An 18,708-nucleotide genomic window follows, 5' to 3' on the forward strand; every position below is an offset into this window, starting at 1 on the left:
CCAATCCTCTAAGCTTCAGTCCTCAGACATTCAAGCCACCTCGGAGCGTCAGGAATAGTGCAACCTAGTGAATTAATAATGTGGCTTCATGTCCCAGCTCTGCCACCGCACCCCTCAACCTTCTTTCTCCAAACACTGGCCAATTCCAAGCTAACACTTTGTGAAATCAGAGAAGATGAGAAACTGAGAAGGGGCAGGCAAGCCCGCTGGTCAGTAGGGCAATTCCTCGAGAATGTGATATTCACTGCCTACCATCGGTGTGCAGAATCAAGCGGAAACTAAATGCCCCAGGCTGATGTTAGAATATATTTATTGCTACATTTATATGTACAGTTATACAAACAGCCCAGACAGGAAAGGGAGTATTGCAACAATTTCTCCAGATGCCACAGATGTGTTCCAGGAAACAGAGCTGCATACCACTGATTTTGCTCTCAGTTCGAAGCCCAAAATAAGTCACATACATTTTTTTTAAGTGGAAAGTTCTCCGCATATCCCTCTTTACAAGCTAGTCATGCAGAAAACAAGTGGGTTCTCAGAAGCCTGGGCCTTCAGGCATCTGTTGCGGGGATGGTACCTTGAAGACAGGATGCAGAGGATGCTGGCTGAGGACTGCCAGGTGCAGTGCCGAGTTCCCACGTCCTGGCCCGTCTCTCTAAGGTCTGTCCCTAGGAAAGGCAATCGAGAGAGGTGAGGAGAGAGACAGAATAGCAAGAAAGGGAAAACCAACAGTCGACCGAGGTGTGGAAAGAACCACCAACAAGAGCCCTGATTGAGGGAACATTCATCCATCGGGTTTCAGCTGAGATTATGGACTTTGGGGGATACAGACATTCAGAACATCAGGCATGTCTTAGTACGACCTTATCCTAAAGCTCGCCATGTGCGTCAGATGCCAGGGACCTGCGTGAAGACACAGAAAGTGAACAGGAAAGTTAGGCAAGAAAGAAGAAAACTGAACTTTTAAATATTACCATGATAGGGTTGAAAAGGGCACGACCCTGATCACCTTTCCAGTAACATGTAGCCAAGACAAGAGTTTACTACTGAATTATGAAGGGGGATGGAATGTCACCAAGGAAACACGATGACGTACAAATTGCACCAAAACAAAGGTGGTTCCACAGGCTCTACACTCTGACCTCAGCCTTGCTAAAACTATTTTTGGTCTCAAAAGGAATCTAACATGGTAGATATTGCAATGTTCAGATCCAGAATCATGATGTGGATATGAGATCATGGTATAAACATACTCCCCTTCATGTCACAGTCTTATAAGCCTTTGTGACGTGAATCACAAGAGAAGTAAGCAGCCTGTGAGGCAGGTGTCCCCAAGGGATTGGTCACCTTATTTACACCAGCTCTGTCTTACCCACCTCAGGCTACTTCCCCCTCAACCCCCCGACCCCAGGGTGTAGGAAAGAAGGTCATCAGATCAGGTCTAACTCAGCCTCCTAAGCTAAAATCAGCCTAGCACCTCAGAGAAATGACAAGGCCTGAAGGTTGAGAGCAAGAAGCCTGTGGGTCTGGATGCACCAGACAACCAGAGGCCTTTGGGGTTGATTCATGATTTGGATACAGCCTGACACCCGAGGCTGTAGGGTATTCTATCCCTGAAGAAACCAGCCAGCTGCAGTTCGTCCATGGCTATCCTTGTAATTCCTCGCCACCATAATCCCACGGGCCTGCCCAATCACAAGCAAGAGGGTGAGGATTCTGATGGAGAAACCCTCAGGACAGTGGGAGTAGGACCGGAAAACTGTCAAAAGTTCCTGTCTTTTTTCTTGGGTCAATAACACTACAATCACCTAAGGAGGGGGGGCCCAGCTGTTCTTCTGAGGCTGTCAACTATGTGACTTTTCAAGCTGAAGGATGCAGCGACTGCCAACTCCCTTGATCCTTTAATAAATTCATCTTTGGACAATTCAAAACCTCTGTCATTTGATCTTGACTTTTCTGATAAGTCATGCAGAAACTTTCTTTTCCTACTTCTGATGGCAACAACAGAGTCAAACTCACTCAAAGGATTTGCTCTAAAAAGCAAAAACACTAAAGGGTGAAAATCAATGAGGAAAAATTGCAAAACATCAGGCAAATTTCAGTTGGTAGGATCTTACCAATCAGCAAACAAAATAGAAAGAGTTACATAAATGCCTGCACTGGAAGAAATGATTTAAAGATGAATAGCTAAGAACAGTATTGTTTGTGGCAATCTATGGATCATTAAGAACATGTTTTAACCAAGGATTTTAGCTCAAATATCAAGAATAAGATTAACTGGATTCTATGGAGTCACAAACACCCCTTTCCAAACGAGTGAAAGCAAACAATGATGGATGTGTCACAAGGACTTCAAGTGGATTTTGAAACAATGAAAATATTTTGGTGATGTCATGGAATGTCAGAGATTCTTGCATGACCTTAAACTCGTTTCACAGCAATCCAAAAGTCAAGGTCATTAAAAGGAATGCAATAATGCCATTTGCAGCAACATGGATGGACCTAGAGATTATCATACTAAGTGAAGTCAAGTCAGACAGAGAAAGACAAATACCATATGACACCATTTATATGTGGAATCTAAAATATGATACGAATGAACCTATCTACAAAACAGAAACAGACTCACAGACATAGAGAACAGACTTGTGGTTGCCAAGGGCGAGGGGGTTGGGCAGGGAAGTATTGGAAGTTTGGGATTAGAAAATAAAGAAATACAGAAATAAAGTCAAGGCCAAAGAAGCAAATCATTTCTAAAAGTTCCCCAGCCTAAGTGAACATATATCACCATTTTTCTACGTCACATGAAAAGAACCTAAAAAATAATATTGTTATAACAGAGTTATTCCACATTTTAAAGTGTTATCTAAAATATATTCCCATATAGCTAGAGATTGGTTTATAGAATTGTGGGAGGTTTAATCAGCAAGTTGGGGGAACTCAAATGTACCACTCAAGATCTACAAGATAAACCACATGGCTGTAGTTTTATTTAGAAATGGGATGGGTCAAAAAATCAATTAAAGAACTTTGAAACAACCTCTTATCATGATAATCACGTTGATCAACGATTTTTAAATATTTCCAAATTGAGATCAATGCATAATACTAACCTGGCTTACGAACCAATTCTGGATTTTTTCTACTTAATATATAGGTATGGCACTTCATTTTTAAGTAGATCTGAACATTTTTTTAAATAAGAAAAAAAAAACCTTCTAGCAGCACACAAGTGTCATATGTGTGAGCTTGCACTATAATACTCTACATCAAGGGGGTTCTTTCACAAAGGTAAGCAAACAGTCTAAAGTAGCGTGTCTAATCAGCTCACCAAGATTATAGGTAAAATTTCATTTTAATAAACTCTATCTGACCTCAGTGTTCTTGATTGGCAAAGAGCCAAAGAGATGCAAACAACTGAAAAAAAATCTGGAGGGGGTGGGATTAGGTGCTGTAATGGTAGGGCTGGCTCTGGGTCAGCTCTTTTGACTGGCATTTCACTAGATGAAAGGCTCTGGGCTGTGGATTAACAGATTCAGGTTTTACGGGGTCCCGCCAGCATTTTTGCAGTGGAGAGGGTATGGCAGGTCTAATGGGAAGGTGGGCTAGCCCTGGTCAAGGCTGCCAGCTGTACTTACCCAGTGAGGGAGGGAGCCTTCTTCCTAACTGTTACATTTGCTTTATACTGCTTTGGCAAGAACGCATCTGGAACAATGCATACAGTTTGGGTCCCCACCTTTTAAAAAAGACATCAAAAGGTTAGAAAGCGTTTAGAACACAGAAGGAAGCCAAATACTGTAGTACAGAAGCCAGAAGCACCCTTGTCACCTTGCATTATGTAGAGCCTTCTACGTAACCAAATTGCCAAAGTAATCTCCTTCCTAATCTTTAACCTCTAACTTTTCTTTTTCAATCACTTTTGAATCTCTACTATTACAATGTGCAAATAAGAATAACTTTAAATCTCCCTTTTGAAAAGATGCTAGAATTCTAATAGTTGCAGCAGCTCTGCACAAACTAGTCATTTTCATAAGACTACCAGATCTCAAAGCCATCAAAATCTTTTTAAGTATTAGAGTAATGCTGAAGATCAGATTTTATATTTTGAGGTTCTCTCTTGATTAAAATATCTTTCAGGCACCAACCAGACTTAGGTACCAAAATACTTCCTGGTGCCTACTTTAAAATCAACACTTGCTATCTATGAATAAGCAATGGCTCAATATACTGTACCTGCCTACTAAGACTAGGGTGAGTAAGACACACAATCAAAACCACCTCCCCTGCAGCCATGTTAGCACTGCAGCGGCTAAAGAGATCAATTTCAGCCCTACTTTCTCTGTTCTGTCTTCTTCAGCTGACTCACCTGCCATTCTCAGACATAGCCCTTAGAGACACCAAAGACAAAAGTCACAATTAACTCCAAAAAGAAATTGCTAAACCAATGAAGCTTATACATGTGTTAGTTTTCTGACTGGGGAGAATATTGTTTACAGTATTTTCTATGCTTGAGAGTTAAGCAATTGGAAATGGTAATCTCTATCTTATAAATGTGTTACACATCAAAAGGGCATCTGTGGTGGGCTGTTTCCTATGGAAACCATGTTATAGATGATCAGTTTGGTTTCCAAGCAGTTTAATGCATAATGAAAAACTGAGTCTTGCAGCAAAATACAGCAGAACCCTCACATTTTGATAAAGGAACACTGAAACAAAGCAGTTTTATAATTTTTCCTTAATAGTGAACTTTGATGTTAAATGGGCAGAATTAATTAGAAGGTGATTAAGTAGTACTTGAATTTAAGAACACTTTAAAAAGAATTTTAAGTATTTTCAAGGCCTTTGAAGGTTAGCAGAGCTGGCACTTTATTGTACCAATTGTCATTTTAAAATGTATTGCTGTATCTTTTACCCTAGTAACCAGCACTATTCTCATCATTCTTAACCATAATTGAGGTAGATTTGCAGTACCCATAAAGGAACAAAAGGGGAGAGAGAAGAAAAAGGACGGAAAAGAGAATGATTGGCATGAGTATACTGAAAAATATTTGGAGGAGCAAGAGAAAGGAGGATGGGGGAGTAAAGTGAATAAATATTAAGGTATAAGAGAGAAAATAAAGTTAAATGAGAGGTTACAGTGATAACAGAGGAAACTACATGCAGTTGCCTAAAAGAAAGGTAGCAAAGAGACATCATCAGAAATGTTGAAAGTTTGCCACCAGGTGGCGCCATGAAATTAAAATACCTCTAGAAAACAGCAACCCTTGTTGGAGGGGCGGTGAGTGGAAGATACATACAAATCAGAGGGGCAGGATATTCACAATACAGGTGACTCAGTGTTCGTGGAGTGCCAAACCACAGGTTAGGACATACATCATATCAAGTTATCCCAGGAACGAAACTTGGTTTAATATTAGAAATATCTATTAATTCAATATGTTAACAGACAAAAAAGCATACACATATTATCACAATATACACAGAATTTGCATTTGATACATTTTAAACACCCTTTTGATTTTTAAAAAAACTCTTAGAAAAACAGGTGTATATATATAAAAGGAAGTTTCATTAACCCGATAAAGGTCATCTGTCAAAACAGCAAACTTATGTCATGGCACACGTTAGAAGCATTCTTGTTAAATCAGAAATGAGGTGCACTTATGTTCAACATTGTACTGAAAGCTTTAGTCAAATCAACTCAGTAAGATAAGGAAAAGAAGTTATATGGATTGAGAAGACAAAGAACTGTATTAAGTGTAGATGACTATTTATGTAGAAAGCCCAAAAGGCTTCACAAATTATGAGAAAAAATAAGAATTGAGCAAGGTTCTTGAATATAAGGTCAGCAAACAAAAATCAACTTCATTTTTATATACCAGCCACCAATAGTTTTAAAATTAAGTACTAAAAAGATAGTAAAAATAAAATGCTTAATAATAAATCTAACAAAAGAAATAGATGATCTAAATGGAAAAATTTAAACTTTACTGAGAAGTATTAAGGAAGACATAACTAAATGGAGAGATATTACATATTCATGACTAGGAATACTTAAATATTGTACAGATATAATTTTTTTCCAAATTAATCTATTAATACATTTCTATCAAAACAAGGTGGAGAAACTTTTAAAGAAAACAGGAAAAAAGAAGTCACTTCAAAGAGGAGACATGAAAGGCCCATAAATTTAAGAAAAATTCTGAACTATATTAGTAATCAAGACAATGCAAACTAAAAGCACATTTTAAACCTATCAAATTGGCAGAAAGTTAAAAAAGTTAGTGATATTCAAGTGTGTTGAAGTCAGTGTGGGTATAACCTTCCTTTGGAAAACAAGTTGCTGGTTACACAGAAAAGTTGAAATGCCCCTGTAACTGAACAATTCCCCTCTCTAGGTAGAGATACTGTTGCTCACACTACTAGGAAATATGTTCAAGAAGATTTCAGGCTATATTGTTTGTAAAATAAAAAATACTAGAAACAATCCAAGTGTCCATTATCAGGGGAGTGGATAAATTATAGTGCATTCATAAAACAGACACCCTCACAGCAGCGAAAATGAATGAACCACAGCTATATTCATCAAAATGGATGTGTGTGTGCGCATGTATGTAAAGTAGGTAAAGTTCACAGGCATGCAAAAGGAGACATTATATTGTGGATACAAACAGTTAAAATCAAAGAAGAGGGAGACATGATAGAGAAGGAATACAGAATGCCTAAGTTACCAGCAATGTACTATTTTAAAACGGATGCATGAGTACTTATATATATATTTACATGTATAATACTACATAAGAATATATACTATATATAATAACAGATTTCTTTATATTTCTCCTAGACACTGTTGTAAAACAATCTCTAGTTTGTAAATGTTTAAAACTTTCAGAAATTGATGGAGGAAAAATACTACAATAGACAGGGAAGTTATAAATTTTGTTCCAATTATCTTTGGTCTTTGAACCATTAGAATTTTGAAGGTCTCAAATCGTCTAGGTAGAGAAGTCAATAGCTACTCCAAGGACACTGAGTAAAAGAAGCAACTGTATTATTCCCACCGTGTCTGACACCCTCATCTCTAAATAAGTGATTCTCAAAGTGTGGTCCCAGAACAGCAGCATTAGCCTCACCTGTTAAAAATCCAAGTTCCTAGGCACCATGTAGACTTACTGAATCAGAAACTTCAGGAGGAGCCCTGCAATCTGCATTTTAACAAAGTCTGCACGTGATAATGATATATGCTAGTTTGAGAACCACTGCTAGAAGTTTCTCAAATGTGTAGGGAAATCTCTTCATTACTACAAAATAAGACCCCTGTACCATGAAATAAAACAATCTAGACAGCTGAGAAAGCCACACTGCTGGCCCTTGGAAGAACGTAACTGTTTTTAAAATCCTTTAATTCAGAGGTCAGCAAACTATGGCTCATGGACCAAATCCAGCTCCCCATCTGTTTTTGTAAAGACCATGATTTAAAAATTAAAAGAAGATAATTTTATGACATATAAAACTGTATGAAAAAATAAAAAATAAAATAAAATTGTATGAAAGTCGGATTTCAGTGTCCATGAATGAAGTTTTACTGGAAGGCAGGCGGCCAGGCTCCTTCACTTACATACGCCCATGGCTGCTCTTGTGCCAAAACAGCAGGGCTGTGTACTTGTGACAGAAACTATTTGGCATGCAAAGCTTAAAATATTTAATATCTGGACCTACCTTTAGAGAAAAAGTTTGCCAACTCCTACTTTATTCAGTAATTACAATCTACTAACCTTGAAGCAAAATATAATCATAGTGATTTCCTCTTAAATGTACAATTTTCCTTTTAATTCCACAGGCAAAAATCTAATAGTTTAAAAGAATTCTTAGGAAAGTCAAAGCAGAACCATTTTTATCTACAAGGTAAATCAAATAACCCACACAGAGCATCTGGAGAAAGTTGTTAATTATGCTACTTTCTCTCTGTCTTCAATATTGTAATGTGACCAAAAAAATGACTGGTGAATTTTAATGAAATACTCCATCACGTTTAGTTCTGTAAACTAGTTTAGCAATCTCCTCCACAGGCATTTCCTCAGGTGTTTCACTTAAACTGTGAGCCTGTCTCAAGGCTGCACTGTGACTTATTTCTCAGGCCTCAAGCTGTGGCCACCTTCCTCCCTGGCTCTGTCCCAGGCTGAAACTCTCCAGGCAATCTGATCCTCAACCTCTTGAATTTTTTCTAGACCAAGTTCAGTTCTTATCACTGAAGTCCTGCTCACCAAATTTCTGAAATATTTTATTTAACATCTATTAACTAGCTCAAACAGCCTATTTCTATACATATCCATCTTCACTTCTCAAATTGCATTTTTTTCTAGATTTCTAAGATCCCTTGAGCACAGACCCTTCATTTGATTTCGAGGGCTTTAACACTCAGTAAAAAGAAAAGGATGCTTTCTCACCCCCACAGGTATAAATTGTATATTTCAACTTCAAATCTTTAAGCTATACCCACCTTTTCTTGAAAATGAGAGCACTAAACTCTTCACAGGTTGGCGTTACTAGCCCACACCAAACAGTGGAATAAGTCTGGGCCCCAATTTGTTGGGGTTTGATCTCCAGGTCACTGTTACTCTGTATTCAACATAACATTTAGAGCATTCTTCTTTGGCCTCTAAACTAATGAATACATTCACTTTAAGTTATGCAGACAAGAAAATCCTCTGAAGGGCACCGTCATGTAAACATGTCTCAATCGCAAAGTTGGCGTTTTGTAGTTTCTAAAAACGGGTGGGGGGAAGATTTCAATTCAAAGAAACCCAAACCCAAATGCAGACTCTGCCACTCTGGTGGCCTTTGGGCAGGTTACTGAACTCTAAAATGGGATAGTGCACCTACCTCCAAGGACACCTGCAGCATTTATGACATCTTTGTACAGATTAGGAAAGTGTGTCCCTTCCTCCAGGCACAGGTGAGGTCCCAAGGTGCACGCTTATCTGGTACACACTAAATTTTTATGTCTGTCCCTCCACTTCTGCCACTATGCTTGTGTGAGCTCCTTGAGATTTGGCTCCTTTCCAACTTCATCTCACAAACAACTCTCCCCTGGGCTCACTTAGCTCTGGACATACTGCCCTCCTTCCAGTTCCTTGAACCAGTAAGCCCTTTCTTGCCTCAAGGTCTTTGCATATGCTGTTCTCTCTACCTGGAATGCTTTAAAGCAAATCTTGTAAACTGGTGTCTAGTGGGCCACTTCCAAGAGAGCAGATATATTGTTTGGCTTGCAAAACATTATCTAAAATTTTTTAAATAGCTGACGTGTAAAATTTGAGAGATTTCACATAAAATTATATTTCTACTTAAATATTTAAAGCATTATTCTTTGGATGCTTTTTTAAAAAAGCTGTTTGCTGGCTCTCTTGGAAAATCAAAATAGCACTGCTTTGAGGAGCTGCCGCCCTCTTTAGACCCGGCGGGAAGATTCCCCCACCAGGCCCAGTGTGCTCATTTGATCCTTCTGGGCATTTGCATTTGCCATCTTGATTTAAATTTAAAAAGCTAGGCTTCTCTTTTTTCAGGTGGCAACTTATATGCCAGTTCCTCACAGAGACTTTTTCCGACCTTCCTATCCCCGATTATCATCCTATTTTCCCCAACTCAGTCCCTTGTTTCTTTCACAGCATTGATACAAATTTGCTGCTTTTATAGGTCAAAGATGGTTGAATATTAGCAATTTTACATGATTCAATCTAATACGATTCACAACTTTTAAATTATTCTGCATGTGTTTCATGACTTACCATAGAAAGTAAGTCCATTAATAAGGATCTAGTCTTCTTCACTATTATATTCTTAATGATTAGTAGGTACACAGTACCTGGAAGGTACTAGGCACTAAAATATTTGGATGAATAAATGCAAGGACTCCTCCTACCAAAATTTCCTTAGTAGCTCCAGAACATACACAAAACCCATTTTTACCTATCCTGAGGTACCTAGAAGTAGCCCAAGTTATAAGTGGACTTTCCTAACCCACAGCCCAAGGCAGTCCTACTATACCCTGCTCAACTCTAGAGCTGGCTTTAGGCCCAGACTTCCATCAGCCTCTGCTTACATAGCTGACACCCCTGGTTCTAGCACTGGAAATGACTCCTAAGGTATGATTTTTTCCTGGAACCCCTGTGCAAACCAGCATTGAGACCACCATTGGACATCCACTGAGATGTTCCCTCAGCCCTAAAGGGAAGCTGGGGGAAAATTGTACGTGTTCCTGAGATAAATGCTGACAATTGCAATAACCTCTACATCCTTGGAGATGTTAGCAAGGGGTCTGCTGTTCCCCAGATCTTTGTATGTATCTCTTGTCTACTTGTCTGTCACACTATATCTTAACTCTTCGTTTCTTCCTCTAGACTATGAAAGTTTTTTAAAATTATTTATGAATCCTCAGGACCTAACTTCAAGTACTTAACAAGTGCTTAGTGAATGAAATTATTTGAATGGATTAAATCATTCAAATGCTACATGGTGCACCCCTAAAAGGTAAACATGCATACAGATTTTCACTTACTAGGTACAATTTCATGGACTGGAGCAGGGCTGTGGGGTGGGGTTCATGCCAGTGTCAGCTTCAGACATCTGGAGCTGATGGAGGACACTACGAGAAAGAGCACTTTCCTGTTCTGTGTTTGTGGAAAACACTTCCCAGAAGATACTATACAGTTAAGCTAAGCAAAAAACTAGTGTTAACTCCAAAGCAATTGCTCTCTTCAATGATTTTCTTACTGCCAAAGCCAGTGTACATTGAAACATTGTAACAGACCTGTTTCCTATGGCTTTGGTGGTCACCCAGGACGTTTAACTCTGCCCTGTTGTGTTTCTGCAGCTCTCTCCTGAACGTACTCTTCTTGCTTTGGCCAGCCCTTAAATGTTGGTGCTCACCAGGGCTCTGTACTAGCTGTTCTTTCCTTACACTTTCTCCTTGGGAACTCTTATGACGTTCCATCAGCATTCCAAACTTGTCCAAAAAAGCATCACAGGCACATCCACACCTGCTTCCCCTCATGATTCCCCAGTGTTTCATAGCACCACCTTCTGAATCTCAAAGTTTATACTTTCTCAGTACAAACAGGTAGTTCCAGCACGCTCCAAGTCTTTTTGTGCCTGAAGGTATTTACATACATAGCTCCCACTATCTGGATAGCCCTCCTATCTTTGCCCCTCACGCCCTCCCACCATTAAGAATAACTCATTCTTAAAGGCTTGGCTTAGGAGTCATCTCCTCCAGGAAGCCTTCCACCAAGACTAGATGCCTTCCTCTGAGCTTCCAGAATTCACCCACTTATTCATTTAACAAAAAATTTTGAGCTCTATCATGCATCAGGCATTGCTCGAGGCACTGAGCACATTTCATTGCACAAAACAGCAAAATTCCTGCCCTCATGAAGCTTACATTCCAGTGGGAAAAGACAGATAATAAACAATACAAATAGGTAAAAAAATATTAAAATATATATATATTAAAATATTAAAAATATATATAGTGTGTTGGATAGTAAGTGCTACAAAGAAAAATAATTAAGAGACATGGGTAGGGAATACTGGGGAAAGTGTAATTTTAAATAGGGTAGTAAGGGAAGGCCACATTGAGGTGACATTTAAGCAAAATCCTGGAAGTGGCAAGGAAGTGCATCATAAAAATACCTGGGGAGAAAAGGCATTCCAGGATGACGTAACAGGAACACTGGCTAGTTTAGAGAATAACAAGGAAGCCAGTTGACCTCAATTCAGTGAGAAAAGCGGAAATCAGCAGATGAGGTCTGAGAGTGACAAGGAATCAGATGATCTTGGGCTCTGAATGACCACTGAGAAGGATATAGCTTTTACTGAGAAGGAAAAGGTCTGGAGAATTTTTGAGCATGACAGGATCTGACTTACCTTTTTAAGGCTACTGTCTTCATAGACTGTAGAATATCAAGAGAGGAATCCAGAAAATCCATCAGAAGGCTCTAGCAATAATACAAGCAATCCTGGTGTGTGGAACAGGGTGACAGCTGTGGAGGATGTATGAAATGGTCATTTTTTGAATATATTATATATTTTGAATGTTGGGCCAACAGGTTTGTGGTTGGAGCGGGTGTGGGTTATGAGAGAAAAAGAAGAATCACATTACAGTCAAGGTTTGGGCCAGATCCACTGAAAGGAGGGAAGACGAAGGGGAAGACTGAGACAGGAGCAAGTGGGCAGGGGGTGGGAGAAGACCTCAAGTTTGGTCTGACATAGCAAGTTTGAGATGCTTATTAGATATCAAAGTGGACATGTTAGGTAGATAGTTGGATATACACATCTGGAGTTCAAGGTAGAGGGTTTTGGCTGGAGATTTGAGTTTTTAGCATACAGATGGTATCTCAAGCAACAACACTGGAGGAGGACACTAAGGGAACCAAGTGTAGACGGGGCAGACCTGGGCCTTGGCACACTCCAACATTAACAGGTTGAGGAGAGAACATTACTTACTCATACACACACATTATTTACTTCGTCTACTGGGAGTAGACCATGAACTCTTTACTGCTCAGAACAAACCATGTCTATTTTATCTCTACATACTTAGCAGAGGGCCTGGCACACACTCAATAAACATATGCTGAGCAATACCATCTAAAGAGAATCACAAATAAAATTCTTAAAAGGCAAGAAGACATAAAAACTGGAATCCAAAGGACTGGAGTATAAATACCAATACCCACACTACTGACAGATGAACAAAAATATTATGACAAACAAAATGACAGAAGTTAATAAACACCTTTAATATGCCAAGCTGTAAACAAAGTACTCCATGTATATTATTAGTCAATGCTCATAAAATCTATAGTGTTACTCCCATTTATCAGATGAGGAAACTGATGTTCAAAATGGCTGAGTGGCTTCCTAATGTCACACATCTAAGAAAGTGGCCAGGCCACAATTCAAACCCAGATGCAATTAACTCTACATCGTGCTGCTTCACATCTATTCCAAACACTCTAAATGCCAGTCAGACTGCCTGTGTATCTAATGTGCTCTGGACCAATAAAACCTGGATCTAAGTATCTACTGTAAAAAACAAAAACAATGGCTGAAAAAGCAAGAGAATCTGGGAAAGGATCCCTGAACCCTTAGAATGCAGATAACCATGGGCTATGAAGTCTGTAATTTCACTTGACAATTTCTGAGTGTGCCTGAAAACCTATGCAGAAACAGCAGGGATCAGAACTCAGTAGCACCAAGCAGCTGAAAGAGCAACAGAGGGATGGTGAACACTACGGACTGAGGACCTAGACTTTATGAGCCTCTCTGGTACATCAGCTTAGAATTTACTGTGAATCTCAGGGAACAGGGGAAGAGAGGGAGACTGCAAACCACTAATATCAGTGTTTCTTCTATCTGATTAACATGAAATATCATTAGCACTTTGAAACTAATTAGGCTATACCCCCCAAAATATTTGGTGCCCAAGAAAATCACTTAAGAACCAAAAGTTTATAGGTACAAGAGCAATATCTGATCTGAAAAGTGAGGTGTGAAATCAAAGGACATTTTCTTAAAGTCAGAAAGAAAGATCACATAATAGGATGAATTAAGTTGATCTACCTCCTTAAAAATCAAAGAAAACTTTGATATTCTTTGAAATAATTTTCCTGTTGCTTGGTGTCATGGTCGAGTGTTTTGCAATGATCTGAGCTTGTCATTTTCCATTTTAATAAAGGTAAGCAAATGAAAACTCCACACTGAGGAAATGGTGGTACTCAAAGGAAATTAAAAACCAAAAAGCTACCAAAGTACCTTTAGAAAGGTACTGACTTTCTCCTTTTTTAAAAATAGCATTTTCTGATTATAAAATTTGAAGAAGTCAGAGAATTTTTATATACTGGCAGATCTTTTACACTTGAGCCCTCAAAAGTGAAACATTAAAGCCATTATAGCTATGTCACCTTTTAAACCTGAAATACAGAAAAATCCAATTTATGAAAAGGAAAAGTGCCCACTTTTCTTATAAAAGTGTTTCAATAAGCACATACTACTATTTAAATTTTTAAAATGTAAAAAGTGCACCTACATCATTTAAGTAAAAACTTCCTAACACAATATCTTAAACAGGATAAAACAAAAGCAGTGTTTGTTCAACAATACATGGCAGTATTGTATATAAAGCAAAGTAAAAATATAAATGTTCATCAGAAGTTAAGGGGCATCCACATAATTAAATACTGTGGTATTTTTGTACTTATATATAACGATTTCCAAAATACACCATTCAGTGCAAGAAGCACAACACTGTGTATACAGAATGCTATACCTTATGTAAACAACAATAAGTATACAACATATGCATGCTTCTACATGTACAGGTAATTTCCAGGAGGCACAAGGTGAAAAAAATAGTTACCATTGGGGAGAGCTGCAGGGCTAGAGGACAAAGCAAGGAGGCTTACTTTTTTGTGTTACCCTATTTTTATCTATTGAATTTTGTTTCATGTTCACTTATATATTTGTTAATTTTAATGATTTAACCAAGTTTTTAAAAAAATTACACTTCAGTCATAAAGTAGCTAAGTATGACCTAAAGCACCTTTAGTATTTGGCAACTTCAACACATAACATGATAATACTGGAAGCCAATGAAAAATATGCTTTTCTTAAAATAGCTAAAATACCTAATTTCTAGTTTTTTAAAAACAATTTTCTTTATGCATAGCTGAAAGTTGTTTTTTTAATAAAAAAGGAGGGACTCTGGCAATAATAGTTATTTTAATGCTTAAAATACTCTCCAAAGAAAATAACCAGGTACTTCCCTGGTGGCGCAGTTGGATAAGACTCCACGCTCCCCATGCAGGGGGCCCGGGTTTGATCCCTGGTCAGGGAACTAGATACCGCATGCATGCTGCAGCTAAGAGTTTGCATGCCACAACTAAGGAGCTGGCAAGCTGCAACTAAGGAGCCATGGAGCCACAACTAAGGAGTCCGTCTGCCACAACTAAGACCCGGTGCAACCAAATAAATAAATAAATAAATATTTAAAAAAGAAAGAAAGAAAATAACCAAAGGGGAAAAGAACAATCCTTAAATATCCCAGTTTTCTGAAGCTCTGCTATGATACAAACTATTGCTATATACATTTACAAAAATCAACACAGACAATTAACCAGCGTCTGAGAAGGAAATTCTACCTGTACTGTTTGAGGTAATGGGTATCCTGATATTTACTTAAAGTAAAAAAATAATTTACAGTAAAAACATGGTAAACTTAGTGGCAAGTTAAATAAGTAATTAACAAAAGGGTTATAAGAAAACTTTAATATTAAATTACATTTCAATACTGGCTATTCTAATATAAACCATTATTGTTAAGGTTGCTTACATTCAATAAATTCTATTATAAGAAAACCAGACACGTTGATATTAAAGAAAATGCAATTCTTTAGTGGCAGAGAACCAAGTTAACATTAGCTAGCCTACCTAGTGATTAATTTATAACTTTGATGCTCCCCAGCAGCTGTAATTTTATAAATGAAGAATATATTTCCCGGCCTCATTAATCAAGTCAATATCATGCTTCTTTGTATGCTAATTAGCACCTACTAATAACCTCTCATTTTAACTCCTGAACATTTTATCTCAATTTTTCTTTCGGTTTTTACTACTTTTACTTTCTGTACCTTAATTTGAGTCCACGTCCCAAGTCCCTAACTACAATTTCCTTGACCCAGTCACAGGGTCACATCTATCTCCCATAACTCTACCAGTGCTTTGCATAAATAGCAACTGCTCTGTAAATCACTGGAAGAAGGACTGCATCTATGAATGCATATGTATGTAGGTATTAATCTTATTACTTTATGGGAAAAAATCCATAAATTCTTGTAATGCCTAAGAACTAAGGCATAATTGCTCAAAAATAAGGTAGTGGAGAACACTTTCCTACCTGTATACATCACATCAGTAATCTAGAAGACATATTGGTTTCCAGTCTTCCTAATGCTTGAGAATATTCCTAAAACATTAATGCCAATAATCTCCTCTAAAGATAAAACTATTTCTCCAATTGATATATTTTCTATACATTTTGATTCAAAGCCTTTGATATAGCCTATGTCCCCCCAATTCATTATAAACATTCTTAAAACATCAGCTTATACTGAAATGTAATGTGGCCCAGCACATTAAACTAGATTATAAATTATTCAGATGGTTAGGTTCTGGCTTCTAATTTCATGTTTTATACTGTTTGATACTCTAATTTTTACAAAATGGAGGTATTCTCTTAAGGTATTTTAAGAACACATATAAACTGCTAAATAGTAGTGATGTAATTTGATTTTGACCCTACCAACAAAAACATTTTTCATAGTTATAATCAACTACCTTTTAAAGATTTTAATATTTCTTGAAAAAAATGATAGTTTAATCAATGTAAAAGTTCTAAGAAACTAAAATGTGCTATCATGCAGTACATTTGCAAACATTAATTAAAGAATTTAAAAGAAAGTAAACAGATGTTTGATTATGATTTCCTTTTGCATACACTGATTTTGTCTTTTGATAGAAAGTACTTTTAAAACACACAAATTAAGAAGTTGCAAAATTCTACATTTAATCTACATACCAATGATAAACCACCATATTTTAAAGTTAGTGGGGAGGAAAACCATTCACCTGTAACTTAGATGACCAAATTGCTTGAGGAAAACAGGCAAAATAAGCAAAAATAAGGGGAAAAAAAACCTAACATATCATTTGGGCATAAGCACATGAATCAAATCTAGCACGAAAGTTAAGTTGATGAGCATAATCAAATGATTCTCAACTTTAAAAAACCTACAGAAATTTCCAAAGTAATTTGTTCAAAGCTGTCACAGCCAGTGAATAGTTAATTGTGTGTATATATTCTGAGATAATCTTCATTGAGTTGTGTTCTGATGAATATAACACCCCTTCATAATGATCTGAAAGAACTTTTTTTCCCTAACCCCTTAAAACCTATTTCAAAAAACCCTTCAAGTTTCTTCCAGTCACTACATTATTAGAATCATCTGAGAGCAAGAGGATGTTGATAGAACTGTTGTAAGCACACTCTGCAGTAATAGTTTTTCAACTATAAACAAGTATTAATAATTCAAAAGTACATGGATATTAACATTTGGTCATTACATTTTAGTGACACAATGAATCTGGAATCTAAATGTCTGTATCTGATTCCAGAGAAATGCTCTGAAACAGACAATCTAATTCAGAACTATGAAACTGCTTATAAAACTAGAGCACAATAGAGTACAACGACCTGCAATTAGAACTCAGAATCAAATCCATTTGTTCTTGGGTGTCTTTAATTTCTAGTTCTCTTTTTGTGCCACTAAAGAACGCATCCTTAAAAGGTCACGGATAAAACAGAGGTCTTAACTGTCCTCAAAAGAGGTCATTTGGAAAATAAGCAGAAGGAAAAACATTACTACATATAGTGAACATGAGAGCAAAATACATCTACATATTTCCTTTACTCAGAAGGTAGTAATATCATTCCCATGACCACAGATTTTCTTCAGGCTAATTACATTATAGCACTTTCTAGTATACTTTACATAGCAGCATGAATTTTCCTTTGGAGCAAAGTTTAGTTATTATTCCCTTTTGTAACTGCATTCCCAAAGGCACCAGATGTCTTCAAATCAAACTAAACCACCTCAGCAGAGGATTAAAGACTCCATAAATTCCCGACCCAATCTACTCTAGCTTTATCATCCTGCAGTCAATACACAGGAAATTACATTTTCTATTGTAGTCAAGACAGTGTACTTTTCATCTCTCTAGACTTCGACCATTGTACATAATCTCTCTTCTGTCTCTTTAAAAAACACAAGACTAAAAGCACAGGCATCAAAAGAAAAACAGAAAAATTAAACTTCATCAAAATTAAAAACTTGTGCATCAAAAGATACTATCAATAGAATAAAAAGGCAACTCACAGAATGGAAGAATGTTTGCAACTCACGTATCTGATAAGGGACTAACATCCATAACATACAAAGAACTCCTACAATTCAACAAAAAACAATTTAAAAATGGTCAAAACATGAATATACACTTCAGCAAATAAGATACAAATGGTGAATAAGCATATGAAAAGATGTTCAACATCAGAGAGAAATGCATCATAGGGAAATGCAAATCAAAACCAAAATGAGATACCAGTTCACCCACTTGGATGGCTACTATCAAAAACAAACAATAAAGGGACTTCCCTGGTGGTCCAGTGGTTACGACTCAGCCACTGCTGTGGCCTGGGTTCAATCACTGGTCGGGGAACTAAGATCCCACAAGTGGCACAGCCAAAAAACAAACAAACAAACAAGCAAACAAAAAATAAAAATTGTTGGTGAGGATGTGGAGAAATTGGCACCCTTATGCATTGCTGGTGGGAATAATGCAGTTGCTGAGAAAGACAGTATTGACAGTTCCTCAGAAAATTAAACACAGAATTACCATATGATTCAGCAATTCCATTTCTGGGTATATACTGAAGAACTGAAAGCAGTAACTCGAACAGATACTTGTACACCAATGTACATAATAGCAGCATTGTTCACAATAGTTAAAATGTGGAAATAATCCAAATGGCCATTAACCAATGAATGGATAAAGAAAATACGGTATATACATACAACTGAATATTATTTAGCC

The 18,708-nt window shown here is 37.4% G+C and overlaps 1 protein-coding gene across 1 annotated transcript in view; it reads right to left on the reverse strand.

The window, feature by feature from the left end:
- Positions 1-346: 346 nt before the first annotated feature.
- The window catches only part of RDX (radixin), a 103,351-nt gene continuing 84,989 nt past the window's right edge, over positions 347-18,708 (reverse strand). The window contains exons 15-16 of the mRNA XM_079930018.1: positions 3,639-3,736; positions 347-668 (exon numbers count right to left, since the gene is read on the reverse strand). Of these exons, the coding sequence (XP_079786144.1) occupies positions 3,670-3,736 (67 nt within the window). The 3' untranslated portion in view covers positions 347-668; positions 3,639-3,669. The remainder of the gene's footprint in view (positions 669-3,638; positions 3,737-18,708) is intronic.

Source organism: Stenella coeruleoalba, assembly GCF_951394435.1.
Source record: "Stenella coeruleoalba genome assembly, chromosome: 8".
Classification (NCBI taxonomy): domain Eukaryota; kingdom Metazoa; phylum Chordata; class Mammalia; order Artiodactyla; family Delphinidae; genus Stenella; species Stenella coeruleoalba.